This window comes from Vanderwaltozyma polyspora, genomic scaffold (genome assembly GCF_000150035.1).
Source record: "Vanderwaltozyma polyspora DSM 70294 KpolScaffold1056 genomic scaffold, whole genome shotgun sequence".
NCBI lineage: Eukaryota > Fungi > Ascomycota > Saccharomycetes > Saccharomycetales > Saccharomycetaceae > Vanderwaltozyma > Vanderwaltozyma polyspora.
In genome coordinates, this window is record NW_001834656.1 from 36,010 (window position 1) to 62,614 (window position 26,605).

The following is a 26,605-nucleotide window of genomic DNA, read 5'->3' on the forward strand; positions in this document are numbered from 1 at the left end:
AAGTTTCATTCAGCACTTTAAAATAAGTAGTAATAAAGTTAAAGGTAATATTTAATGTTTAATAAATGTTGTTTAAAACTACTCAATTGAGACAAACAATAGGACCATTGTGGGATTTTGTATCGTGAATTAGTGCAGTATTAAGTTTCATTTGAAATAAGGAAATTGATATCCTTTTTTAATTCAATCAGAAATAATTAACTGCGGTGCAATATACATATTTGTCAAACAAAATAAAAAAAAAATATTATCATTTAATCAGTTATGTCTTATTTGAATAATCCTGCCATTGTTATGGATAACGGTACTGGTTTGACCAAGTTAGGTTATGCCGGTAACGATTCTCCATCCTGGATTTTCCCTACTTCTATTGCCACTTCTCAAGCCAGCGGTGCCAAGACTAGTTCAAATCAATCGAACACTGCTAGCGGTGCTGCTTCTTCTGGTGGTTCTGGTCAAATTAACAACCCTTACTTTGGTAATTCCACTTCTGCCACTTCATTTGGTAACAATTTGTCTTCAAATAATCTATTATTATCAAATAATTTAGCTGGTAAAAGAGGTACCGAGGATTTAGATTTTTATATTGGTAATGAAGCTTTGATAGCATCTCAAGGTCCATCCTACTCTTTGAGCTATCCAATTAGACATGGTCAAATTGAAAATTGGGATCACATGGAAAGATTCTGGGAAAATTCGATTTTTAAATATCTAAGGGCAGAACCAGAGGATCATTTCTTCTTATTGACTGAACCACCTTTAAACCCTCCAGAAAACAGAGAACAAGTGGCCGAAATATTCTTTGAATCATTCAATTGTGCAGGTTTATATATTGCTGTGCAAGCTGTTTTAGCCTTGGCCGCCTCTTGGACATCCTCACAAGTTACCGATAGATCATTGACAGGTACTGTTATTGATTCTGGTGATGGTGTCACTCACGTTATTCCAGTTGCTGAAGGTTACGTTATTGGTTCTGCCATTAAAAATATCCCAATTGCAGGTAGAGACATTACTTTATTTATTCAATCTTTGTTAAGAGAACGTGGTGAAGCTGATACATCTTTAAGAACTGCCGAACGTATTAAACAAGAATATTGTTATGTTTGTCCTGATATAGTAAAAGAATTCAATAAATTTGATAGACAACCTGAAAAGTTCGCACAATTCATCATAGAGAATCAAGACAAGACTAAGCAAAAAGTTGTTGATATTGGTTACGAAAGATTTTTGGCTCCTGAAATTTTCTTCAACCCTGAAATTGCTTCTTCCGACTTCTTGACACCATTGCCAACCGTTGTTGATCACACCATCCAAGCTTGTCCTATTGATGTCCGTAAAGGTTTATACAATAACATTGTACTATCTGGTGGTTCAACAATGTTCAAAGATTTCAGCCGTCGTCTACAGAGAGATATCAAATCCATTGTAAACAGCAGAATCATCCAGAATGAAGCAGTAACAGGTGTCAAATCAACTGGTGTTGACGTTCAAGTTATTTCACACAGAAAACAAAGAAATGCCGTTTGGTTCGGTGGTTCCTTACTTGCTCAAACCGCAGAATTCAAGAGTTATTGTCATACTAAGAAGGACTATGAAGAATACGGTCCTGAAATTGTCAGAAACTTTAGTTTGTTCAATATGGTTTAATAGCCATATCCTTGTACAATAAGCAACTTCCTCTGTCGAAGGTTAATATCAGGGTTTGAAGATGCAAAGATAAGAATAAAATCCAACGTCATATGTAGATGTGTATATAAACAACACTGTTTATGGATCTATAATATTTAAATAAGAATTTTTTAACGAATTAATCTTTACTTCCACTAACTGTAAAATAAAACACTGAATCTCAGAAAGTTTAATAATATTCTTATTTTCTATTACTCTTGATATGCTATACAATGTATATAAAATAATTTACAGGCTTCTCTTCTATTCTAGTCTTGGCCTTTGGTTTATAATATAATAAAAAACAGATGCAGAAATGAGGTTAATTGTTGGTTCTAAACTTGTAACTACAAGCTGGACAGGTATAGAAGACTGTAGCACCTTCATCTGCCGATCTAAGTTGTAAAGTATGATATTGCATTTCTTCATTACCACATTTCGGACATTTTTCCTTAATAGTAGCACCATCCTTCAATTCATCTTTCTTCAAACTGGTCTTGACCACAGACTTCTTAGATCTCAAGGAAGATGGGAATGCATCTTCTGCCGTACTTGTAACAACCTTTAAATTAGAAAATTTACTCTTAGGATATGTAGCCTGGCATTGTGAACATTCTAAATCAGATCCTGTAACAGCACTCGGATTATCCAATAAATCACCACAATCTAAACAGAATATAAGAGAACCAACAACAGACATTTTAGGACTCAACTAACACACTCTCACTATCAACAATGTGAACAATTATAATTAATTTAATACCATTTCTTATACTTTTAATGATGGTTTCTTCAGGTTCATTGCTTTTAATCTCAAATTTTGATCAAAATTTTTCAGCGATGAGCTGAATGATATCGCCGTGTATAATGATAGATATTTTTTCAAAAAGAGACTCAAATTTAAAGGTCAAGATCGTTTGGCTTCTATCATACTTGAAGGTTCGTTAAGTTAAGTAGATTGTAGATATATAAACCGAATCTATGGATGGAATGTTATCCTTGTGTTTGATAATGGGATCGTTTTGAATGGGTCAGCTTAGTTTGTGCTAGTTAGATCTGAAAAACTGAAAAAGTGTAGCTAAGCTTTTTATAGGAGCAACAGAAGATAAATCAAAAATAAAATAAAATAAAAATAGAAGTCCGATTGCTAAAAGTTTGATGAATTCTAGAAAAATTTCTGTGGGGTTAAATATTGCAATTGTTCAATTAAATCCGCAAATTGGACAGGTGAAGCAGACGGTTTCCAGGGTGTATGAGTTGATCGATAAGTTTAAGGGGACCCTGGGATCGCAAAAGACTCCAGATTTAGTAGTATTTCCAGAGTTCGCCCTCACTGGTTATAACTTTCATTCAAGAGAGCATATTCTACCTTATTTAACCAATGATCCAAGCAAAGGTGTGTCTTTTGATTTGGCGGAAAAGGTATCCAAGATGTTTAACTGTTATACAGTTATAGGATATCCTGAGAGATATATCGATAGTTCAGAAAAGGAACATTTATATAACTCTGCAGCAGTTGTAGATCCAGATGGAAAACTAGTATTCAATTATAGGAAGTCATTCCTATACAATACTGATGAAGAGTGGGGCTGCGAAGAGAATCCAAATGGGTTTCAGAATTTTAACTTGGACTTCCCTGGAAAAGGTACTGATCTCAGAACAGGGGAAAAACTCGATGTCTCCTTAAATTCCTCAATTGGTATTTGTATGGATTTAAGCCCGTATAAATTTCAAGCTCCATTCGATAAATTCGAATTCTCAACTTATAATATAGATAATAATTCCGAGTTAATTATTTGTCCGATGGCGTGGTTGCATTCGTCATCATACACTAACCATTCAAATGATTCGAAATCAAAGGTAATGCATGGTATTGAAACCAACTTGAAGAACCATAGCTTGCCTTTACATGGATCGCAAGGTAAATTTGTTGTTGATATCGATGAAAACAATAAAACTGAAAGAATTGAAAATGATTCAGATTCAATTGAAATTAGTTATTCTGAATTAGACAAACCTGATATGAGCAATGTCAACTATTGGCTTTTAAGATTTATGCCATTTTTATCCTGTATGTTTAGAAATAAAAGGTTTGTTGATGACAGCTCTTTTCCAAGCTATGATTTAGAATATTCTTGTGGGGAAAAATCCTATATGGGTAGCACTAAAGATTCACCTTGGGCATTCAAGGATAAGAATGCAACTATAGTGTTGGCCAATAGGTGCGGTGTTGAAGATGGAACTACTATATTTGCTGGTAGTTCTGGAATTTGGAAATTTAATGGTCAAGATGTAGATACAGAGACAAATTTGAATTCGCTTAATGAAAGTGTAGAATTACTAGGTAATTTGGGGAAATGCCACGAAGGTATAATAATGCGTCATGTGGACTTCGAGATTATCAGGTAATTTGTGATGTTCATAATTATAATGCAATAAGTTAGATTTGATTAAAGTGAGTGTATGAAAGTTTACAGCTCATTTATGTAAATAGTTTAGTTTTGGGCTTTTTTAAAATATACCATAATATATATATAGATTATATGCAGACATTGTCTGAATAATATTACAACCTACAGCAAAATTATTTGATGATATAGACTTCGCCTTCATTTCTTTAAGAGTGTCCTTCATTTTAAAGCAACAATTGCTATTATGATTTATTAAGTTATTAAGTTTTATTTTCATCAGGGTTCTTTTCATCAGGTTTCTTTTCATCAGGTTTTTTCTCATCAGGTTTCTTTTCATCAGGTTTTTTCTCTTCAACCTTCTTTTCTTCAACCTTCTTTTCTTCAACCTTCTTTTCTTCAACCTTCTCCTCTTCTGCCTTCTTCTCTTCAACTTTATTCTCTTCTGCCTTCTTCTCTTCAACTTTATTCTCTTCGGAGACCTTATTCTCTTCGGAGACCTTATTCTCTTCGGAGACCTTATTCTCTTCAGATATTTTATTTTCAGCATTGTTATCTTGCAATTTATTAGAATCTGAATCAAGTTGACCTGCTTCCTTTTTTTCTTGCTCTTCCTTCAATTTTCTCTCTTTTTCTTGCTCTTCTTTCATCTTTTTCTCTCTCTCCTCTTTTTCTTTTTGTTCCTTCCTTTTCTTATCTAACTCTATCTTTTCCAATTCTTTTCTCTTCTTTTCTTCTAATAACTTCAATTCTTGTTCTTCACTTAAAATTGGATCATCCTTGAAAAGTTTTGCTGTTTTGTTTGAATGGAAAAGATCCATACCTGATAAGTTTATATTGCTTAATTGTGATTCATCTGAAATCTGAAATAATGACACTTTCCTTTCCTTATACTCATCTGTTAGTTCCCATAATTTCTTAACAGTCTGTAAATTAATCGTAGTTAGTAAAGTGTCTATGTCGTCACCCTCAAACTTCGATTTCATAGTCTCATCCCATAATCTTTTTTCATACTTAAATAAATATGGATCCTTAGCAGGGTTTCTGACAGCTGGCAATATGGTGCTTCTTAATTCACTTAAAAGTTGGGCTTTTTCTGCTGGTTTTAACTTCTTATCAAACATAATTTCGTTTTCTTTAATCTTATAAGAAAAAACATTGGACGAAGAATGTGCTAAAGAAACTATGTCAATGTAACCACTTTTCATCATATTGTAATATAATATCTTAACATCTTTATAATCAAGATCATCTAGTGTAGAATTTAGTTTTTGTAAATTTGGATACCATCCAAGGTGGTTTGCAGCTTTATCAATAATACCACTTTCAACCCACATACGTATTTCAGGAACATATTTCCAAGTCTTGAATTCTATTACTCTGTTCTCCTCCGGAACACCATACTCATTTCTTAATATTCTCATAAATTGGTTTGGAATCAATACAGGTACACCATGGAATTGTGTGTTATATAAAGGTGATAGCATATCATGTTGGTAGAAATGGGTATTTCTACAATTGTATAGTTTCATTGAACGATGAACCATAAAACGCATATCTGGAGATAATTCCTTTTCTAAAGATCCTGTCTCATTCAATTTGACCTCTGCTTTATAGACATCTCCGATTTTATCTCTTTCTTCTCTGTTAAACTTCGAAGGATTCTCTTCAGCAAATTTATAAAGATCAGTAATATTCATAGCAGCATATCCGTCACCATACTCTAATAATTCCTTGACCAATTTACTTTTGTCGAGTTTAGAATAGTTTTCTCTGAAGTAACCGTCCATTGTATATCTAATTGGAGATGAACTGACACTCAAACCTGTAATATCAATATATAAACCTGAATCAATATCAATAAAACGTGCGTCAATGTTATTTTTCTTGTTTCCGTTAACTCTAACAGTAATCGAATTACCTACATCTAGTAGATATCTTCCATTGCCTTCTCTTGGGTCTTCCATAATCAAACTTTGATTGAAATGCTGTGCCATCAAATGCAATTGTTTAATAGGCATTTGTAAATCGAAATCATTATCCCATGGAAATGTAGCACCATTGTGGAAGTAACCATATAAAGTACCATGAGATAACCATGAAATTATACCGTTAGCTTTGGTGAACTTTTGGAATGTTCTGATCAATGAGTTCATTCTTTGAGCATAAGCCATAGGATCATCAATAAGAGCACCATTAAAAAATCTACTATCACGATGCCAACCTAAACCGGCAAATTGTTGGACATTCGATGGTTCTACAAAATATTTACCCATTAAAGCAGGATGGATTCTGTTAGAATTTTCAAGTGACTCTAAATAACGGGTATCATGGATTGATAATTTACCATCTTTTCTTTTTTCATCTAGTTCCTTAATTTTAGCCTTCACATCGAAATAGAATTCATCAGGAGCCAAATCAAAGGAATCTTTATCGAATGCGTCATAATGAGCACCTTCGATATTTAATTTAATATTTTCAATAATGGAACTATTCAAGAAATCTTCGTATTTCTGGTTGAAGTCAAAAATGTGATCTTTATAAGTTGGACCGCTGTCAGCAAATGGTGAAGCTTTTTCATCATTAGTAGCTTTTTCGACGTTTCTTTCCAAATATTTCTTTAACATTCCAGATTCTATAATGTTTTCTCTCTTTGTTTGCTGGACGTTAATTCTGAAAGCCTCTTTGTCACTATCCAAAAATGTAATAGATAAAGGATTTGGGTATGATGATAGGATATAGTTTCTAGCTTGAAGTTCAAAAACTTCTGGTTTAACTCTATCATGTAAGTAAATGATCTTAAATGGTAGTTTAAACTTCGGTTGACCGTTAGCTTTTCTATATTTTGCTGTAGATAATTCACCAGGTTGGCAATAATTCTTGATAGTTTCATCGTTAAAGATTGGGATATCAGTACCTTCTCTTGCAATTTTATACCATTTTGGCAAGTCATACTTATGACGGTCTGAAACAAATAGGTAGTCACCTAATTCCTTTTCTATCCTCAGTAAAGTCTCCTTTTCAAAAGCAGCATCTAATAGGAATTGGCATGGAATACTGGTTTTATCGATTGAGATCAATTTATTTAATTCATGGAAATCTGCGAAATCATACCAGGAAAATGGCAGTGCGGTACCGAATGAAGATTTTATAACAGCTGGGGAGATGTTAGCAATATGATCCAAATAAACCGCCCATATCAATCTTGGATCACTATCATAGAAATCTAAATCATCAATCGAATTAACGGTCTCACCTTTACGCTTACCAATATTGATTGTCAAAAGATTGCTCAACAAAGAATATCTATCTGGCCAAGAAGGAGATGTATCAAACATCATTTTCTTGTAAAGTTTAGTAGGAGACAGCACATCATCATCCAATTCGATTTTTGAACCAGTAATATCAGAAAAGGAACCTAAGGGATCGCTCAGAACACTAGAGATCGAATCAGCATACGAAGCCACACCGGGACTTAGATAATCTGCCAAAAATGGATTACTAGTATTTTTTGTTTTCTTATTAGATTCCTCACTATCAGCATTACTATTAATATACTTTGAAGAGTATAGGACTATTAAGTATAGTAAAACAACAGTTAATATCCTTCTCCTAATGTTTCCAAAAACTGATCTGTGCAGGTTACGACGAGCCAACATCGGATGAATCTGAATAAAATAACGAGGGTATCTACCAACTAATATCCAAATATGAATAGAGATATAGATAAGCTAATAAATCTCTTTTCAAAGTCTGTTGTGTTGTGTTGTTGTTGTTTTTGTCTACCAAAAGCTAAACTAATAAACTTATATCGATTTTCAATAACAATAGCAATGCAACGAAAAATTCCCCACTTGAAGCACAATGACTTGGGACCCAAAACAAAATAAACAAAAATAAAATAGCACCTATATCTATTATATATATATCGATCTGCTCTTCGACACCTTGTTGTATATCCTAAACCTCTATCTTACCTCTGTTAAAACAATCTTAAAACTATTTTTAAATGTTACTTCTTTATTTTCCACTTTCTTTACTTCCACGTTTAAATTTCAACATCGATCGAGCCAAGCAAAAATTGGCGTTCTTGGCAGCGTCGGTGCATGCGAGGGTGTCAGTAAATGATATAAAGATAATGTTCAAGAACAGATAAGATTTGTTGTTTTAAGATGGATTGGATGATCAGTTCATGGATACATGATTTATTTTGAGTATTATATGTAGGGGAGAAGGCTATATAAGTGTTCTATGTTATGATTCATTTCCTTTTGTTGTTGATAGAGGTCAGGAAAGTGGTAGGGGTAGAATTGAAATTTGAAATTGTAATTGAAAATGTAGATGGATAAAAATAGAAATAGAGATAGAAATAAAAAATATATGATTTGTTGAGAGTGAGGGAGGTGGGTGGGAATGCGTCTATGAAAAGATTACGTTTGCTTTTTAATGGATTGGTAATGACGATTGTTTAAGGCTGTTTGTTATGTCTAGATGGTGATGGATGATATGTTTTTTCTTGGACTTTGAAGAGGTAATGGAAGATGCAGAGGATGAGATAGATTCAGGTACTGGACTCTCGCTTATTCTGATGCTTCTTACTCCAGATTCGATGGATTTGGAGTCATCTAGAATCTCATCTAGTGTTTTGTTCTTTTCTTCCTCTTCACGTTCATCGTCGCCGTCTTCTTCTTCTTCATCGTCATTGTCATTGTTATTGTTTACTGTGAATTTTATATTATGGTGTACAATATCGTCGATGTGGTGTTGACATTCTTGTTCGGTAATTGAATTCAATGCTGGTGATTTGTTACTTGTCTTATTTTTCGGTATATGGGGTGACTGTGCTATTTCAACCATAGACCTTGGCTTTCTTAGACTATGTCCATTTTGCACGATAGAGTCGGATATTGATACCTCGGTGTTGATGCTGCTAGCATCACTGTAGTCCCCAATAGTTTGATTAGAATGCATAGGTGTCAAGTTGGCTTCTGAAGATGTTCTTCTTAGTTCGGGTACTCTCATTTTAAGTTTATCATTATATTCATCGTCATAAGGATCGATGCATGTTTCGATGCCTTGGAACCACGGGTCATTAAATAAATCATCTATAGTGTAACGCGTCTCTGCAACTGGATCAACCAATCTCCAGGCTACACGTGTAGCTTCAGTGTTTTTGAATGCTCTAGCTAATTTGTATTCACCACCGGGTCCTGGTTTATAATTACCCTTGTCTCTAAAGTGTTTATTTTGATGGTTGATGAAGTTAGAATAGGATAACTCGAATTCTCTGAATTTTGGATCGCTAGTATAAGATTCAAAAAATGGTAAGCTACCGTTGATCAATGCAAAGAAAACAACACCTAGTGCATAACAATCCATTAACAACGGATCATATGGTTTTTGAAGTTCCTTTGGATGTGGTTTTCTATCATCATATAACATGACTTCTGGAGGAGAGTATGGAGTGGATCCAATAATACCTTCACATCTTTTAGTAGGACTGGTTGGGTCTTCAGGATCGGTATGATACCAATCTGAAATACCAAAATCTGTTAATTTAAAGACACCATCTTTGGTCACCAGAACATTTTCTGGTTTGATATCACGGTGGACTATACCATTATCATGCAAGTATCTAATACCTTGTGCTATCTGTTTGAAGATACAAAACTTATAGTTCAATGGAACATCTTTCCAACCAACCTTTTCAATCAAGAAGAACAGATCACATACACATAATTCCATAATAAACCCCCAACCTCTTGTAGTATAAGTAGTGGTTGGGATTTTCAATAGATAATAAGTGCTAGCAATATGAACATTCTTACTAACATGTTTAGCAATGATAAATTCTTTAGAACATCTTTTGTAAAATTTTTCAGGAGTTTCATTATGAACCATACGTAATTTCTTCAATGCATATATATCTTTCTGTCTATATGAAGATTTAACCTTTTTAACTTCACTAGAACCACCTGAACCTATGCTTTTATTTTCTGAATCAAACATGAAATTATCAGTCAATTGAACACTGAATTGCTTTATTTCATCTGGTAAGAAGGAATTAGGATCAGCAATTGGCAACGGTAACAATTTAACATTATCAGAACCATCATGCATATAGAAGCCAATATCATGAGAAGTGTTACCGTCATGATCAGTTCCAGGCCCAGTGCCTACAGTATTATTGATACCATACGGGTTGTAAACAATGTTTTCATTATGCAAATGTCTAGATTTCAAAGGATGGTCACTTCTATCGACATTATGACCGTGACCTCTACCTTCTCTTGGTGATGCAATTGCAGTACCACAGCCTAATATATCGTTTGCTGCAGCACTAAATGGGTTGACATTATGAGAAACTAAATTGCTTAAAGAACTTGAAGAGTTAACAGGAACTGGAGCTCTTAAATTTGTAGTTGAAGGATTTTTCTTAAAGATATGTGATGATAAATGATGACTTGAAGCTTCGTTAGGTGGTGGGCTTTTCCGAGAATGGTCAGTAGATGAGGTTTTTTGAGGTGAGACTGGCTTTGAATCAGGTTTAGAATCTTTAGAACTTCGTGATTTACGTCCAAACAACTTCATACTTGAGAATGATGAATTATGTTTAATGTTTTCCTTGTTAGTGGGCATGACAAAAAAACTACTAGAAGGATAATAGATTTTTTTAATTCAAAGAAGAAGAAAAAAACAAAATACAACAGTCGAAATTAGAAATTTAGCTTTATTCGAAACCTTTTTAAAGTTTATTTAAAGTACTTAAAATGGTTAATTTCCCTCTCTAATATTGATCTTCTTTAAGAGGGGATAATGAAGATATTACAATGGTAATAATTGATCAGTTGTATAATTGTGGTACCTGTCAAGTGTGAAAGTGAACTGATGCACTTGCAACCGATGATAGTTCGAAAAATATGTAAAATATTCTTGGGATTATTATTAATGATATATAAGTTTTTAAAAGTATATAAGAGTGACAATTAATAAGAGGGGTCAAACAAGTGAATGGTAAAGGATATAGAATCGTGGAAGATAGAGATAAAATTATCGAAATTATATTAAAGAAATTCTATCCTTTGCTTTTTATTCCTGCATATTACAAAATTTCTCTTAACTTGATACAACGATAAATGCAATACGTCTATATATGGAACAATTAGTTCATAGGTTACTTCAGAAATTTTGAATTCATAAATCTTTTTTTTTTTTATTTTTTAGGGAATTAAAAAATATCTGTCAAATCCTTCTAGTGCGTCCAATTTAATGTTATGCTTGTTTAGTTTTATTTGATCAAACAGTCTACCCCCCAGGTATTTATTGTCAACAAGTCATAACCTATAAATTCCACTCCTATATTTCCAGAATTCTCATAAAATTAATTAATGGATGTTGTTGCTTGTATCGGCCTGGTCCCCCGTTACAATCCTACCAGTCATGAAGAAGGGAGGACATCGAATAGACATGAACAATTGTAACTGTGGTGATTCGGCAAGGCCTATTGATTAGTAGTTTTTCCACGTCATCAGAAATATGCCTAGTTGAGGTTCAATTCAGTATCGTGTTGGTCTTATCTATCGAAACGAGTTTTACTTTTTCTGGTCTTTTCTTGCATATTTTTTAAATTTAACCCATCTTTCGATTAATTTGTACGATCATATGTGTTTAATCTCCATGGATTATGAAAAAAAAAACAAAAGCATGCCGAACCGAAATAAAATATATATGTTACTATTGAGGCATTTACATTAGGGATGTTCTTGTTCCTACTTCTTTTGGAAGTTCCCCGGTAGGCATCTTTCCGTCTCTATCGTTTTGAAACTTACTATAGATTTGATACAACTTCTCAAACTCGTTCTTCGAAATACTTGGTTTGGACTCTTTGACAGCTTCCAATAAATCTTCTGTAGAAATTCTCACTGTGATTTGGTCATTATCATCTTTTGAGTCTAATCTAGAATTTAGGTTATGCTCATCTAGTTTCTCTTGAAGTTTATTTTTAATTTTTGTATAATCTTGTATGGAGTAATTTGAAGTCTTATTGATTATTTCTAAGTTTAATTCTTCTTTCGAAGACGTAGTAGTTGCTATCTCCTTTATTGAATCCTTATCTGAAAGATACCTATGAACCCCCTTTAAATATGCAGTATAACAAAGACCTTGTAAATCAGCACCAGAATACCCTTGAGTTAATTGTGAAATTCTGTTTAAGTTTGTCTCATCAGTGATTTGTAATTTCTTCCCCTTATCTCCAGTAGTAGTGATTGCCTCTAAAATATCTTGTCTTTCTAATTCATTAGGCAAACCACATAGAATACTTTTATCTAATCTACCAGGTCTTAGTAAAGCTGAATCGATTAAATCCGGTCTACTTGTGGCAGCCAGAACATACACACCATCTAAACCTTCAACACCATCCATTTGTGTTAACAATTGATTAACAATACGATCAGTCACACCAGTTGAGTCATGTCCTCTTTTTGGAGCAATCGAATCAAATTCATCAAAGAATAGAATGCACGGTTTTACTGATTGTGCCTTATCAAATAATTCCCTTACACTTTGTTCACTGGCCCCAATATATTTGTTTAAAATTTCTGGTCCTTTGACAGAAATGAAATTCAATCCACATTGTTGAGCTACTGCACTAGCTAATAAAGTTTTACCACAACCCGCATATCCATATAATAAGATACCTGATCTTAATCTTAAAGGACAATTTTCAAAGATTTTTGAGTACTTTGTTGGCCATTCCAAAGTCTCGAGTAATATTCTTTTAGCTTCTGATAAGGCACCGATGGAATCCCAATTGACACCGGTATTTTTAGTTAAATTTACCCCACGTAAGGAAGAAGGAATGAAATCGATTAAAGTTTCATCAAATAGTGATTTATCGATGCTACAGTTGTTTAAATCAAAGTTTTCATCACCTACATGCTTGATCTGTGATTGATGAAATAATCTTTCGATAAGAATTTTTAAATCTAATGGAGAATAACCGTCAGTGTCTATTGAAATGTCAGAAAAGGTGATATCTTTTTCTAATGATAATCCAGAATGGCTGTGGTTTTCCACGAATAATTTGATTAATTCTGTTCTTTCATTTGAATTTGGTAATTTTAATGACCATATTTTTGAGATGAAATGTGTTGAGAATAACAGTTTATTCAATGAATTTCTTGATTTACTAGATAATACAATTTTAATTGCATTTGAATTCTTCAAAGACAATTTATTTATCTGTGATATCAATTGTAATGACAATCTTGTAGATAAATCATTTTTATTCTTATTACTCATTGAGCTGGATTCATTAGAGTCGCCATTCGATTCGTTATTACTGAACCAAATGTCTGCGTTATCTAACAGTAGTATTGTTGGAGAATACCAGTATGACAATGAAATGTGATCGTTTAATATTTTTAGCAAGTCATCGAACTTAAATTTATCATTTTTTGATAAATTATCAGAGCAGTCGATGTATTCGATGTGATATGAATGGTTTGAAATTAACGAATCTTTCAATTTTTTCAATACTGTCGTTTTACCAATACCTGAATGGCCTTCGATTAGAACACAATTAGAAGGTAATACTGGCAAAGTGATATAATTTATAATATCATTGATTTTCTCATTGTATATAACATCATTATAATCATTAATCTGAGTTTTTGTTGATGAATTTCTTTTGCTGGTGACAGTTGGTGAGGATACCTCGATATTAAGTTTGTTAAATAGATTATTTTCATTTTGAAGAAATAAAATCGAGCCGTTATTATTTTTTGTTGTTTCGATAATTTTAACTTTTAAAGACATATTTTCCATTATAATATTGGAATTACCAGTTATGACACTGTCATTTGGTAAGTTTTTGAAAAATTTGATAATGTAGTTTGATAGATCTGTTGTAGATTGTTGTTGTTGTTGTTGTTGTTGTTTTGTAGAAATCGTTGGTTCCACGATTAGACGAATATTATCTATACTTTGGAAATTATTGCAAGAATCTTGATGGATATACTCTAATTTTATGTTCAAACCATTATTTGGTGTTAATGATAAAGAATCATAAATAGAGGAGTCGATTGAAATTGAGTTTTTTGGTATAGTAGTTGAGTTTTGCAGGTTAACAAATATTGAGTTTGTAGATTTTTCAGTTGATAGAGGAGGATTAACGATGGATAATCTTGCGATATTTGAATAATTTAAATTGTTATTATTGATGAAACAAGTTGGCTTGAAGGTATCTTCGTTGTTAATTGAAAGTGTTGATCTTTTAAAAACAGTCTTGACGATTTGAATTTTCTTTTTTTGATTTTTTGATCTTAGTTTATTTTCTAAAGGTGAAACGATGATCAAAGAACCATTTGATAATCTTGCGATATTTGAATTAAGTTTGGAACTAAAATTAATTTTTTTAATTTTAAATTTACAAAACAGATTTGTTGAATTTATATAACAAATTAATATTTTATTTAATTCGACAAATCTAGTTTGATTTAGTATATTATCTTGTAAATAGGATGCATTATTTTCGATAATTTCCCAATCATCTGAAGTTACTGGTTCTATCATTACATCAATCGGGCAATAGCTTTCGTCATACCTATTGGCAACTAGATCTATGCTGGTGTTGGTGTTGGTGTTGGTGTTGGTGTTGGTGTTGGTGTTGGTGTTTATGTCTGTATTTGTGTTTGTTAGCCATAAATTCGGGTTGATTTCGATAGTAGTGTTATCTGAAGAGGGCAAGCCATTCCAACCAGCGGTAATAATCTTGCTGTCTCTATCAGATATACATATAGTGAAACCGAATTCATTAATTGGTAGGTTAGTTGATTCTATTGCAGATATGATATTTAGAGGTAAACGGATGAAGTTTCCCTTTATATCATTTGCCAATTTCAACGGTATATTTTTGAAAATCAATGAATTTTCATCCATGACTTTTTAAGTTGATTTTTCTCTTGTAAGTAGTGAATAGTCTATGGCTTTGTGAGAGACTTGATATACGCTGTTAGTCGTGTATATATGTGTATATGCGTATGACTATTTATTTATATAAAGAAATAAATGTGATAAAATATCTTATAAATAAGTATATATGTGTAGTTAGTTAATAGTGAGATTAATTTTCAAATCCAATGTCTAAGCGAAATCGCTTTTCGTTATAACAAAGAGAGAGAGAGGGAAAAAAAGGGAGAGATGATTTAGAAAATGGAACAAAACCCGAATCTCCGACGAGTGATCGCGGCAGAACTGTAACCATATAAATACATACAAAATATGCTTACATACACACACAAATGCACAAATGTGACCAATAAATCGAATATATGTGGGATTGGAAAGAGATGTTATCAGTATATATATATATTCTCATTATGGGTAGGCAAATATATCGTATGCAGTTGTGAGAGCCAACTTTTCAGTTGACGTATTCTTTTGTTTCAGAAGAGAACTAGAACCAGAACCAGAACCAGAACCAGAACTGGGACAGAAGATGGAATGAAATCTGCCAATGAGAGGGAAAGAACACTGTTTATATACCCCAAGACTACTTGTAGAGTAAAGTGACACAAAAACAAAAAAACAAAAAACAAAAAACAAAATAACGTCTCCAAAACCCCATTGCCAAATTTAGCACCCTTGCACCCCACATTGTCCATTACCTTTCCCAGTGTAGCCGCCCAACAGCAAGCTGGCAACAAGCCAAATCATAATGAATAGTAAAATAGAATAAAAAATAGGCGTAAGTTCGTCCGTGCATGTGCATGTCCCGTGACCACAAACGCAAACCCACCTTACCCTGCCTCCCCAGGTCCCTGTCCAATCACATCGAACAAAAAACACAATATACTACATTGCACTCTATTGTACTCTACACTGCTCCATTGCATTATTGTATTTTATCGGCACCAAGAAGACGGAAAAAAACCCGCGTCCACCAACAGAACAAACCACCGCACAAAATACAGACAGAAATATCCTATTCTTATTATTGGACAGCAAGAGACCCACCCGCACAAACACAAACACACACCTCCACTGCTTCCTCTCACAGGGAACTATCGTTCTTTTTTCCACATCCGGGTAACATACACCACCACCACCACTGCTCCCATTCCCTCTTCCTCTCCCCCCCCCCAAATGGATACGCCCATAATCAAATCAAATACATCAAAATTCAACCAGCCATAACATAACGTACTGAACAGAATCGATTCTATTGAAAAATTTTGTCAGTTTGGAAAAAAAATAAAATATTCATTCAGCACATAGTTAGATTCATTATTATTACTATTACTATTATTATTATACTTTGCAAACTAAACTACTTACTATCTTGCTTGTTATTATATCGATTTTATTCTTTCTATTTGCTATTTGCTATCTTCCCACCTTAACCTTTGTCTTTCTTACTCTCTCTCTCTCTTGTTTTTCGATTTGATATATATTACTTACTAGACTTATAACAATTGACTTTTCTCTGTGTGTATGTGTTTGCTTTTTCTAATCAATCCTTTATTAAACATCTAAACCACACTCACATTCACACTCTTCAACCGATACCTGTTTGTATATACACACATATATATATAATTCCTGTATCATCCCTCCCTACACACACTTCCCAATCCAATCCCAATTCACATAGTCACATATACCTACACCTACACCAGTAACTGTCACATATATTCCTCCCCCTCCCAAGGATAATTCAATATAAACCAAAATAATAATAATAATAATAATAATAATATTATATATATAAATCAAGAAAAAAATGTTGGCTCAAAGATTAAACGGTGCTAAGCTACTCTCCAATTCCTCAAGACTGTTGGGCTCAAGATGTCTATCAAGCTCAATCGTCTCAAGAAACAGCACCTATCGTACTCCTGATTTCGGTTCAAACGTTAAACAAGACAGAGATGCTGATAAATCTCGTTCTTACGCTTACTTCATGGTAGGTTCTTTGGGTTTATTGTCCTCTGTAGGTGCTAAATCCACCGTCGAAACTTTCGTCACCTCAATGACCGCTTCTTCTGATATCTTGGCCATGGCTAAAGTTGAAGTCAACTTGGCTGCCATCCCAGAAGGTAAGAACGTCGTTGTCAAATGGCAAGGTAAACCGGTCTTTATTAGACACAGAACTCCTCGTGAAATTCAAGAAGCCAACAGCGTCGATGTCGCTTCTTTAAAGGACCCTCAAACTGATGCTGACAGAGTTCAAGATCCTCAATGGTTAGTTATGTTGGGTATCTGTACCCATTTGGGTTGTGTCCCAATCGGTGAAAGTGGTGATTTCGATGGTTGGTTCTGTCCTTGTCACGGTTCTCACTACGATATCTCTGGTAGAATCAGAAAGGGTCCAGCTCCTTTGAATTTGGAAATTCCAAAATACGAATTGGACGGTGATAAATTAGTCGTTGGTTAAGTTTAATTCTTTGCTTTCTTTATTTTCCCAAGCCTTTTTGTTTCTCTCTCTCTACAGTAATGATTACTGGCAAGAAAACAGAAAACAGAATGCAAAGAAAATTTAGGAATTCATTATTACACAATTCTAATGCACTTTTATATAATCACATCACCTCACCTTAGCCATTGTCAATAGTACATAAGGTGTTTTGCTTCAATATTCCTGTTTTTATATCATAAACTTTGGTCTTTCCTATTTATTTTTACACATTAAAAGGAACACCCAGAAAAACCCTTTTTTTATATTTATCAGAACTATTACTATTCTTACTACTACCACTACTATTGATAAAGTATCTATACATGTATACGTATACGTATACGTGATATCAATTGTCAATTCAGGTTTATGGTCCCCAATTGCACCATTGATACCTAACTTATTTTTATTTATTTATTTATATATGTATATGTGTATTACATATTATTATTTATCAGTAGAATAAATCCCCAAAAAAAAAAGATTTATACATTTAATAACCTATTTTACAATCTATTTCCAGCAACCTCGAACCTCTAGTGATACCCCATCAGGTACTGTTCCTTGTTGATCTAGTAATTTAAGGCTTTTACAAATCGATGAATATGGTGATAGTTGTCCTTTTAACAGTAGTTTTATGTTACCCGCACTCGTGTCTGATCCGTTTCACAATTTCACCAAGATTTAAAATCAACGCTATAATATATTAATATTATAAGACTATCACATATAACAGAAAAGTCTTCATCTTTAAATTGGATTATTATCAGATAAGTACCAGAACATCATTGGACTGCTGTGATATTTTTCAATTGGTCTTTCTTAGTGTAGTGGCTCATTTCTGTAAATTACTATGGCTGCTGCTGCGCTGGCGAATGCCACAGATCCTGTTACAGTGGTGATAAAAGAATGCATCAATTTATCAACTGCAATGAGGAAATACTCTAATTTTACCTCTCAATCAAGTGTTTCTGCTTTGTTGAGTGGTAGTAGTGAGATGTTCAATGAGTCGAGGAATGAGCCTCTTCAAAGCTCGTTATTAGATAAGCATAAGCCAAGAGATATGAAAAATGACCCTTTACTATCTGGTTTTATACAATTAAGGTTTATGTTGAATAAGTTGACTACATTGGATGATATAGATTCTTTGACGCTTATTCAACCATTTTTATTAGTGATTACAACAGGTTCGATTTCTGCTTATATTACTTCACTAGCATTAGAATCATTACAAAAATTTGTTAATCTAAATATAATTAATAAGAGCTTAAAGAACTATGTGTTAACTTTTAGAGAAATAGTCTATGCATTGACTCATTGTAAGTTTGACGGTTCAGATGAGCAGAAAAAAACAGATGAGACTATACTTTTAAGGATTGTTAATTTGTTAAACACGATTGTTAATTCTGAACATTGCAATATTTTGTCAGATTCTGCATTTTATGATATAATTCAAACAAACTTATCACTAGCTTGTAATAAGAGAAGATCTGAATTGTTGAGGAAATCGTCTGAATCCACTATGACTTTTGTAACTATAAAAATATTTAAAAGAATGAATCAAATCGATTCAAGTCCTTCAAAGCAAATTTATATAAGCGATGAATCATATTCGAAAGATGTATTAAATGCAGATACATTGGGCACTTCAGAAAGCACATCCACATTGGATACCACTCATCAAGATCAGGATGAAGCTGAAACTACTCAAGAAAATCTCGAAAAAAACAAAACTGTAATAAACGAAACTGAAATAAAGGAAATTGAAGAAAGTAAAACTACAGTTGAGGAAACTCCAGTGAAAGAAACTCCAGTGAAAGAAACTCTAATAAAAGTAGCTCCGGTGAAAGAAACTCCAGTGAAAGAAACTCCAGTGAAAGAAACTCCAGTGAAAGAAACTCCAGTGAAAGAAACTCCAGTGAAAGAAACAAAAACTAAGGTTAATATCATTGAAAAAGAAATCGAACCTTCAAAAAATTATACATTAGAAGAAAACTATGGTTTACCTGTAATTAAGCAATATTTAAATTTACTATTTTCATTGATTGCACCAGAAAATCAAACAAGACACACAAACTCAACCAAGATTTTGGCATTACAATTATTGAATACCGCAGTGGAAATTGGAGGTGAAAAATTCTTATTACATCCAAGATTATTTAATATCATTTCTGATCCAATTTTTAAAAGTCTCTTCTTTATCATTCAAAATACAAATAAGTTATCTTTATTACAAGCTGCGTTACAGTTTTTTACTACTTTGGTTATTGGGTTGGGTCATCACCTAGAGATGCAAATTGAGTTAACATTAAATAGCATATTCCAAATTCTATTGCAAGGTAATGTCGATCCATTTGGAACTGGAGACAAAACATCTAATGACTCTTCTATTCCTTCAGCATCTGATGATAAAGAGAAGCAAAGACCAGCAAAAGTTAAGGAATTGTTAATTGAACAAATTTCAATACTATGGACAAGATCTCCTTCTTTTTTTACATCATTATTTATTGCATATGATTGTAATCTTGATAGATCCGATGTGGCAATTAACTTCTTGAAGGCTTTGACAAAGCTATCATTGCCTGAGTCAGCATTGTCTTCAACAGAAACAGTCCCACCAATTTGTTTAGAAGGACTGATCTCATTTGTTGACGATATGTATGCAGAGTTAAAAGATGTGGATAGACAACATTTTGTAACAGAAAAGGATAGTATTGAATTACTAAAACAGAGAGATCGTAAAACTGCATTTATTAAATGTGCAGAAGCATTTAATGAAAAACCAAAGAATGGTATCCCACTTTTGATAGAAAAGGGATTTATTAAATCTGATTCAAATTCAGAAATTGCCAAATTCTTATTCGAAAATAATAGTCGTTTAAATAAAAAAACAATAGGTTTATTGTTATGCCATCCCGATAAAACAGATTTATTACAAGATTTTATTAATATGTTCGATTTTAAAGATCTAAGGGTAGATGAAGCAATTCGTGTGCTTTTAACCAAATTTAGGTTACCTGGTGAATCACAACAAATTGAAAGAATTGTGGAAAGTTTTTCTTCAGGATATGTTAAAGATCAAGATTATGAATCCCATCCTGTAACTGAATCCATTGAAAATGATAATTCAACAGTTCAGCCTGATTCTGATTCCGTTTTTGTTTTAAGTTATTCCATTATTATGTTGAATACTGATCTGCATAATCCTCAAGTAAAAGAACATATGTCCTTCGAAGATTACTCCAGTAATTTGCGGGGTTGTTATAATTCGAATGATTTCCCACATTGGTATTTGGATAAAATATATTGTTCAATCCGTGATAAGGAAATTGTTATGCCAGAAGAACACCATGGAAATGAAAAATGGTTTGATGATGTCTGGAATAATTTGATTTCCTCGACTACGGTTATGACAGCAATTGCTGATGACGGATGTATTATAATAAATAAATTGAGTAGTTCGGAAGTGGCTCATTTTAATAGAGCTATTTTTAGAAATGTTGGGCCAGCTATATTGAGTACATTGTTTAAGATCTTCGTTGCTGCTTCCGATGAACATATTACAGTTAGAATGTTATCGAGTGTTGAAAAATGTGCCTCTATTTCAGCTTATTTCAACTTCAAAAGTTTGTTTAATGATGTTCTACGTAATATTTCAAAAATTACAACACTACTGGTTGGTGATGATGCAAATAGTAATGATGATGTGGAAGAAATTCCAGTGGTTGAAGTAACTGTGGAAAATTATGACCATAAAATACCTGTTAGTACCAGAGCAGTTAGACTTGGTCGCTCTTTGAAAGGTCAACTATCAACTCTTGCATTTTTTAAGATAATCCAAAGGAATAATAGCACTAATATTATTAATCCAGGTATGTGGACAGATATTGTCAAAATGATTGTAGACTTATATCAAAATATGTTATATGGTCCTGATGTCTTCCCAGACTTCCAAAAGAGGGTTAATTTAGATAAGCTTCCTCCTGTATCTCCAGCGGTATCTCTAAATAGAGTGAACGAAAATAGAGGTTTATTCTCAACATTTGCTTCATACTTAAAAGGTGATGAGGAACCAACTATTGATGAAATAGAAGCTGCAGTTAAAGCTTGGGATTGTATTAAAAACAGTGATATTACATTATCCTTATTTGGGAATGAGGCAAGTATAACTCCAGATTTGATCAAGTTATTCATTGAAGCTATTCCTGAAGAGAAAACCAGTAACAACGAAAGATATTTCGAAGCACAAATACTATTTTTGGTCGAAATCTCAGTTACTCTATTCTTCTATTGTAAGAATGAAAATGAATTCGGAGATTTCTTATTTCAAACCATAGTTAAAAAATCTCAAACTCCGAATTTGAAAGATGTTGTTATTCGTAGATTAACAAATTATTCATTTATTCTACTATCTGTCTTAGATAACAAAGAAGAAATTTTAATTGACCTCTTAGAAAATCAAATAACAGCAAAGAAAGAAGTATTTTCCAATGAGTATTTCAATTCAATGGATGGTGTTGGTTTAATTTCAAGACTTTTGGCTCTTGCGGATATTGCTAACTATAGAAAATGTCTGTTTGAAAAAGAATCATTCTGGAAATTAATCAGATCAGTTTCCCCAATTTACAATCAAGGAATTATAATTTATGAATTTTTGAATAAATTATTGCTTGAATCACACGCCGAAATACAATCGGAGATTTTTGTTCATATACTTGGTATATTGGATGAAATTTCTTCAATTGGATCAATTGGAAACGCATGGGAAATTGAATACGAAGGATTAGTTAAAAGTGGACATAAAGTTGCTAATGAAAATCCTCACGAGGTTCAAATTGAATTATCTATTAATGCAATCAATTTAATTGGTAAATTAATGGATACTAATGAAATTTTTTCTAAAGTGAACTTAGAAGGAAAATGTATCTTAGTTCAAGTATTAGTTCATCAATGTCAAAATCCATGCAAACAATTGCAAGAAAATTCATTGAAAGTATTGGAAAACTCGCTGACAAGTAATTTAAACGATGATAAATTAAGTATCGAGTTAGTTGAAACGTTGATTGATAATGGGTTTTCGCCAGTATTAAATCTAAATTCAACCAACGTTGAACAAATATTAAATGTAGTATCTAAAATCTACGCATATTATTTGAAAGAAGGCAAAGCTACAAATGATACCTTTTTAAAAATCCTAAATATATTTAACAAATTTGTTGAAAACCCAGAAGTTGAGAGACGATTGCAACAATTAATCATGGACAAAAAAGAGGTAGAAAAGGAATCAAGAAATTCCCCAAGTTGATGGAGGCAGCTCTTTTTAAACCAAATAAAAATAAAACCTAAAATATATGTAGTATTAATATTATGTATATATGTGTATAAAGAAAAGATTCAAAAATTAATGAAAGATATAAATTAAGTGTACCATATAAAAAATAAGCCTTTGGAGAGATTAGATACATCTAGACCAATCAATTGAAATCAAACATTGATCCATTGAAACATTCATCCCTTCCAGTGGATCTTGTCCATTAGCTCCTTCTTGTTCTTTTATTCGATGGTTCTTTTCATAGAAAAGAGTCACTGTAATGAAAAATTTATATTGAAATTTAGCGATGAGCTGAACAATTTTAAAAAGTTAGATAAGTAATTGTATTGATGATTAGGTATAATAAGGAAGAGATGTTGTTGTTTATTGGTTGTTTATGGTGGTAAAGGAGAGCTGATTAGACTTTCGATTAGAAAAAAACAGGAGAAATGAGTGTACCAAGTTATGAATCAAGAGCCGAGACTCATCCAAATGCAGTTGCCTCTAAATTATTGAGACTAATGGCTGAAAAGAAAACAAATTTATGTGCTTCTTTGGATGTCCATTCTACAAAGGAATTGTTGGAATTAGCTGACAAACTAGGTCCATATATCTGTTTAGTAAAGACACATGTTGATATCTTAGATGATTTCACTATTGAAGGCACTGTTAAGCCACTAAAGGCATTAGCTGAGAAGCACAAATTTTTAATATTTGAAGACAGAAAATTTGCTGATATTGGTAATACTGTCAAATTGCAATACTCATCTGGTGTCTATAAGATTGTTGAATGGGCCGACATTACTAATGCACACGGTGTTACAGGTGCCGGTATTGTTGCAGGTCTAAAACAAGCAGCAGAAGAATCCACAAAGGAGCCAAGAGCTTTGTTGATGTTAGCAGAATTATCATCCAAGGGTTCATTAGCTCACGGTGCCTACACTGAAGGTACTGTTGGAATTGCCAGGACTGACAAAGAATTTGTCATTGGTTTTATCTCCCAGAAAGACATGGGTGGTAGAGATGAAGGTTTCGATTGGTTGATCATGACACCGGGTGTCGGTTTAGACGACAAAGGTGACGCACTAGGTCAACAGTATAGGAGTGTTAACGATGTAGTCTCCACTGGCTCAGATATAATCATCGTCGGTAGAGGTTTGTTCGGTAAAGGTAGAGATCCAACTGTCGAAGGTGAAAGATACAGAAAAGCAGGCTGGGAAGCTTACCTAAAGAGAATTGGTAAAAATTAAATGGAAATTCCAGCAATACCCAACAGTATCGAGGAATCTGTCCCCCATTAGGTACTAAATAGACCCTTATATAGCAAATATTCTATCACTAATCACCCATTATTTAGTGTCCTCATTAACATATACATATTCAAACTCATTATGTACGTCGTATTTACTTAATTTCAATATTCCGAATATCAAAAATTCGATGTAAGAAAATATTTTAAAAGTGAACATTTCACCTTCGAACAGCATAAAAGGTTTAACTTATTTAAAGGGATTAGCTATATTTGGGTCATTAGAGATTAGTTTTGAATATAATCCAAGGAATTATACGGCAGGTACCTTTGTTAATAGAAGAATAATCGATTTAAAAGAGACAAAATGGAAGCTTTGAACACTAGAGAACAACAAGAATTTCAAAAATTGGTTGAACAAAAACAGATGAAAGATTTCATGCGTTTGTATTCCAATTTGGTTGAAAGATGTTTTAACGATTGTGTTAACGATTTCACTTCTTCTAAGTTGACCAACAAGGAACAAACTTGTATTATGAGATGTTCAGAAAAATTTTTAAAGCATAGTGAACGTGTTGGTCAACGATTCCAAGAACAAAATGCTGCTATGAGCCAAGGTTTACGTTAGAATTGTTTTCACAAGATTTATTGTGTAAAACGTATTGTTATTATTAGTTATAGTAATTGTAATAGTGGAAAAAATAGAAAACATATGCTTATATGACAATTTTTTATGGCAGCTATTATATCTACCTGTATTAGATTTGTTCGAAGTTATTTCTCATGTACATATATTTAAATAATTGGAATATTTAATGACAACAATGAAATCATATCCATTATTATATATTAGTGTTTCTTTTCCTTATTTACAGGATCTTATTTTATATATATTATATACAAACCAGATGTGGGAGATATTTCACTACTTATAGGTCAATATTACCAGATGCGGCTCTATAAAATGGGATCGCATCTCTAATATTATGGTTACCGTATAGATAGGATACAAATCTTTCTAAACCCAATCCAAATCCACCATGTGGGACACTTCCTTCTTTTCTTAATGATAGGTACCAGTCCAATTCGCCATTTTTATTCATTTGACGTCGAGACACCTCCTTGGATAATAGTTCGAAATTATCCTCTCTTATACTGCCACCAACAATCTCACCAATCCCAGGAACTAATAAATCAAAACATGCAACTGTCTGTCCATCAGGATTCAATTTCATATAGAATGCTTTGCAATCACGAGGATAGTCAGTTACAAACGTAGGACCTTTAAAATACGATTCTGATAGCCATCTCTCATGCTCAGATTGTAAAGCTTCCCCCCAAATAGGTCTGTAATTTGGGAAAGGTACCTCTTTATCCCTCTTTTGCAGGATTTCAATTGCCTCTGTGTATGTGATAGTATTCCATGATTCATCTCTTAATAATGTTTCCCACCTTTCTAATAGCTCATTTCTTGGTAGACAGTTTTCAGGTATATTCTTAGGAATGAAATCATCAAAGTTTTTATATGATTCACGAGTAATATATTGAATCATATCTTTTACAAAAGTGGTCAACTCTTTTGTATCTTTTGTAAAACACCATTCTGCCTCCATCATCCAAAATTCACTCAAATGACGGTTAGTGTCACTTTCTTCAGCTCTAAAACATGGAGAAAGAGACCAAGCTCTCGAAAATGCCATTGCTAATATTTCTAGTTGTAATTGCAAAGATACTGTTAGATAAGTTGGTTTCCCAAAATAATGTTGCTTCTTTTCAACATAACCATTTGCTTCGACCCTAAATAATTCACCAGCACCTTCACAATCACTTCCGGTTAAAATTGGTGGTGATGCCTTTGTAAATTGATTCAGTTTGAAGAAAGTGGCCATATTATATTCTAATTCAGATCTAAACCTCAGCAACGAACCCAAATATGATGTTCTATGCTTTAATGTTGGCAATGTCCTGAGATAAGGCAATGAATGATACTTCTTCTGCAATGGATATGATTCGGAGACATTACCAATTATTGAAATATTGTCTATTGGATCAGTAATGTTCAATTCAAACCGTTGTTCTCTACCTTCAGTTTCCACTAACTTGGCATCTTTTATTGCAATACTTTGGCCAGTTCTTAAACTCTTCAAAAATGTAGCAACTTCAGAGGATAAATTACTTTGAGAATCGAATGGAACGACTATTTTTAATTCTTTCAATATAGTACCATCTTGTATATCAATGAATGCAACTTTTTTCAATAGTCTCACCGATTTAATCCAACCATTGATATTTGATACTTTGCTAGGTAACGAATCAACTTGACCATAGAGAGATTTTAGAGAATTAACGTGATACCTCCTACAAAGCAAACGGCCAAACATGGTTAAAAGTATTCTATGATCCAATTAGAGTCACTTCAGTTTGGGATCCCACTTCCTTCCAGCTCAAGTTCCTCTCTTATCTCAAGTCATTCTGATGATAAATTACTACAACTTAAATTATTTTTCAATTTA

The 26,605-nt window shown here is 33.0% G+C and overlaps 11 protein-coding genes across 11 annotated transcripts; 6 read left to right on the top strand and 5 right to left on the bottom strand.

Moving 5' to 3' along the window:
- Positions 1 to 264: 264 nt before the first annotated feature.
- ARP3 (actin-related protein 3) lies at positions 265 to 1,647 on the top strand (the record flags this gene model as incomplete). The annotated part of the gene is made up of 1 exon (XM_001644623.1): positions 265 to 1,647. One exon carries the CDS (start codon positions 265 to 267, stop codon positions 1,645 to 1,647), a length of 1,383 nt encoding a protein of 460 aa, XP_001644673.1.
- A 343-nt stretch (positions 1,648 to 1,990) lies between these two features.
- RPA12 (DNA-directed RNA polymerase I core subunit RPA12) lies at positions 1,991 to 2,368 on the bottom strand (the record flags this gene model as incomplete). The annotated part of the gene is made up of 1 exon (XM_001644624.1): positions 1,991 to 2,368. One exon carries the CDS (start codon positions 2,366 to 2,368, stop codon positions 1,991 to 1,993), a length of 378 nt encoding a protein of 125 aa, XP_001644674.1.
- A 458-nt stretch (positions 2,369 to 2,826) lies between these two features.
- Positions 2,827 to 4,077, top strand: NTA1 (amidase; the record flags this gene model as incomplete). The annotated part of the gene is made up of 1 exon (XM_001644625.1): positions 2,827 to 4,077. One exon carries the CDS (start codon positions 2,827 to 2,829, stop codon positions 4,075 to 4,077), a length of 1,251 nt encoding a protein of 416 aa, XP_001644675.1.
- Positions 4,078 to 4,339: 262 nt separating this feature from the next.
- Positions 4,340 to 7,735, bottom strand: Kpol_1056p19 (LicD family protein; the record flags this gene model as incomplete). The annotated part of the gene is made up of 1 exon (XM_001644626.1): positions 4,340 to 7,735. One exon carries the CDS (start codon positions 7,733 to 7,735, stop codon positions 4,340 to 4,342), a length of 3,396 nt encoding a protein of 1,131 aa, XP_001644676.1.
- Positions 7,736 to 8,519: 784 nt separating this feature from the next.
- Kpol_1056p20 (uncharacterized protein) lies at positions 8,520 to 10,715 on the bottom strand (the record flags this gene model as incomplete). Its single annotated transcript, XM_001644627.1, has 1 exon — positions 8,520 to 10,715. The coding sequence occupies one exon, from the start codon at positions 10,713 to 10,715 to the stop codon at positions 8,520 to 8,522; it is 2,196 nt and encodes a 731-aa protein (XP_001644677.1).
- A 1,107-nt stretch (positions 10,716 to 11,822) lies between these two features.
- On the bottom strand, positions 11,823 to 15,017 carry PEX1 (AAA family ATPase peroxin 1; the record flags this gene model as incomplete). The annotated part of the gene is made up of 1 exon (XM_001644628.1): positions 11,823 to 15,017. The coding sequence occupies one exon, from the start codon at positions 15,015 to 15,017 to the stop codon at positions 11,823 to 11,825; it is 3,195 nt and encodes a 1,064-aa protein (XP_001644678.1).
- A 1,843-nt stretch (positions 15,018 to 16,860) lies between these two features.
- On the top strand, positions 16,861 to 17,511 carry RIP1 (ubiquinol--cytochrome-c reductase catalytic subunit RIP1; the record flags this gene model as incomplete). Its single annotated transcript, XM_001644629.1, has 1 exon — positions 16,861 to 17,511. One exon carries the CDS (start codon positions 16,861 to 16,863, stop codon positions 17,509 to 17,511), a length of 651 nt encoding a protein of 216 aa, XP_001644679.1.
- An 874-nt stretch (positions 17,512 to 18,385) lies between these two features.
- On the top strand, positions 18,386 to 22,837 carry GEA2 (Arf family guanine nucleotide exchange factor GEA2; the record flags this gene model as incomplete). Its single annotated transcript, XM_001644630.1, has 1 exon — positions 18,386 to 22,837. One exon carries the CDS (start codon positions 18,386 to 18,388, stop codon positions 22,835 to 22,837), a length of 4,452 nt encoding a protein of 1,483 aa, XP_001644680.1.
- A 455-nt stretch (positions 22,838 to 23,292) lies between these two features.
- On the top strand, positions 23,293 to 24,093 carry URA3 (orotidine-5'-phosphate decarboxylase; the record flags this gene model as incomplete). Its single annotated transcript, XM_001644631.1, has 1 exon — positions 23,293 to 24,093. One exon carries the CDS (start codon positions 23,293 to 23,295, stop codon positions 24,091 to 24,093), a length of 801 nt encoding a protein of 266 aa, XP_001644681.1.
- A 366-nt stretch (positions 24,094 to 24,459) lies between these two features.
- On the top strand, positions 24,460 to 24,720 carry TIM9 (protein transporter TIM9; the record flags this gene model as incomplete). The annotated part of the gene is made up of 1 exon (XM_001644632.1): positions 24,460 to 24,720. The coding sequence occupies one exon, from the start codon at positions 24,460 to 24,462 to the stop codon at positions 24,718 to 24,720; it is 261 nt and encodes an 86-aa protein (XP_001644682.1).
- A 301-nt stretch (positions 24,721 to 25,021) lies between these two features.
- SLM5 (asparagine--tRNA ligase SLM5) lies at positions 25,022 to 26,473 on the bottom strand (the record flags this gene model as incomplete). Its single annotated transcript, XM_001644633.1, has 1 exon — positions 25,022 to 26,473. One exon carries the CDS (start codon positions 26,471 to 26,473, stop codon positions 25,022 to 25,024), a length of 1,452 nt encoding a protein of 483 aa, XP_001644683.1.
- Positions 26,474 to 26,605: the final 132 nt, after the last annotated feature.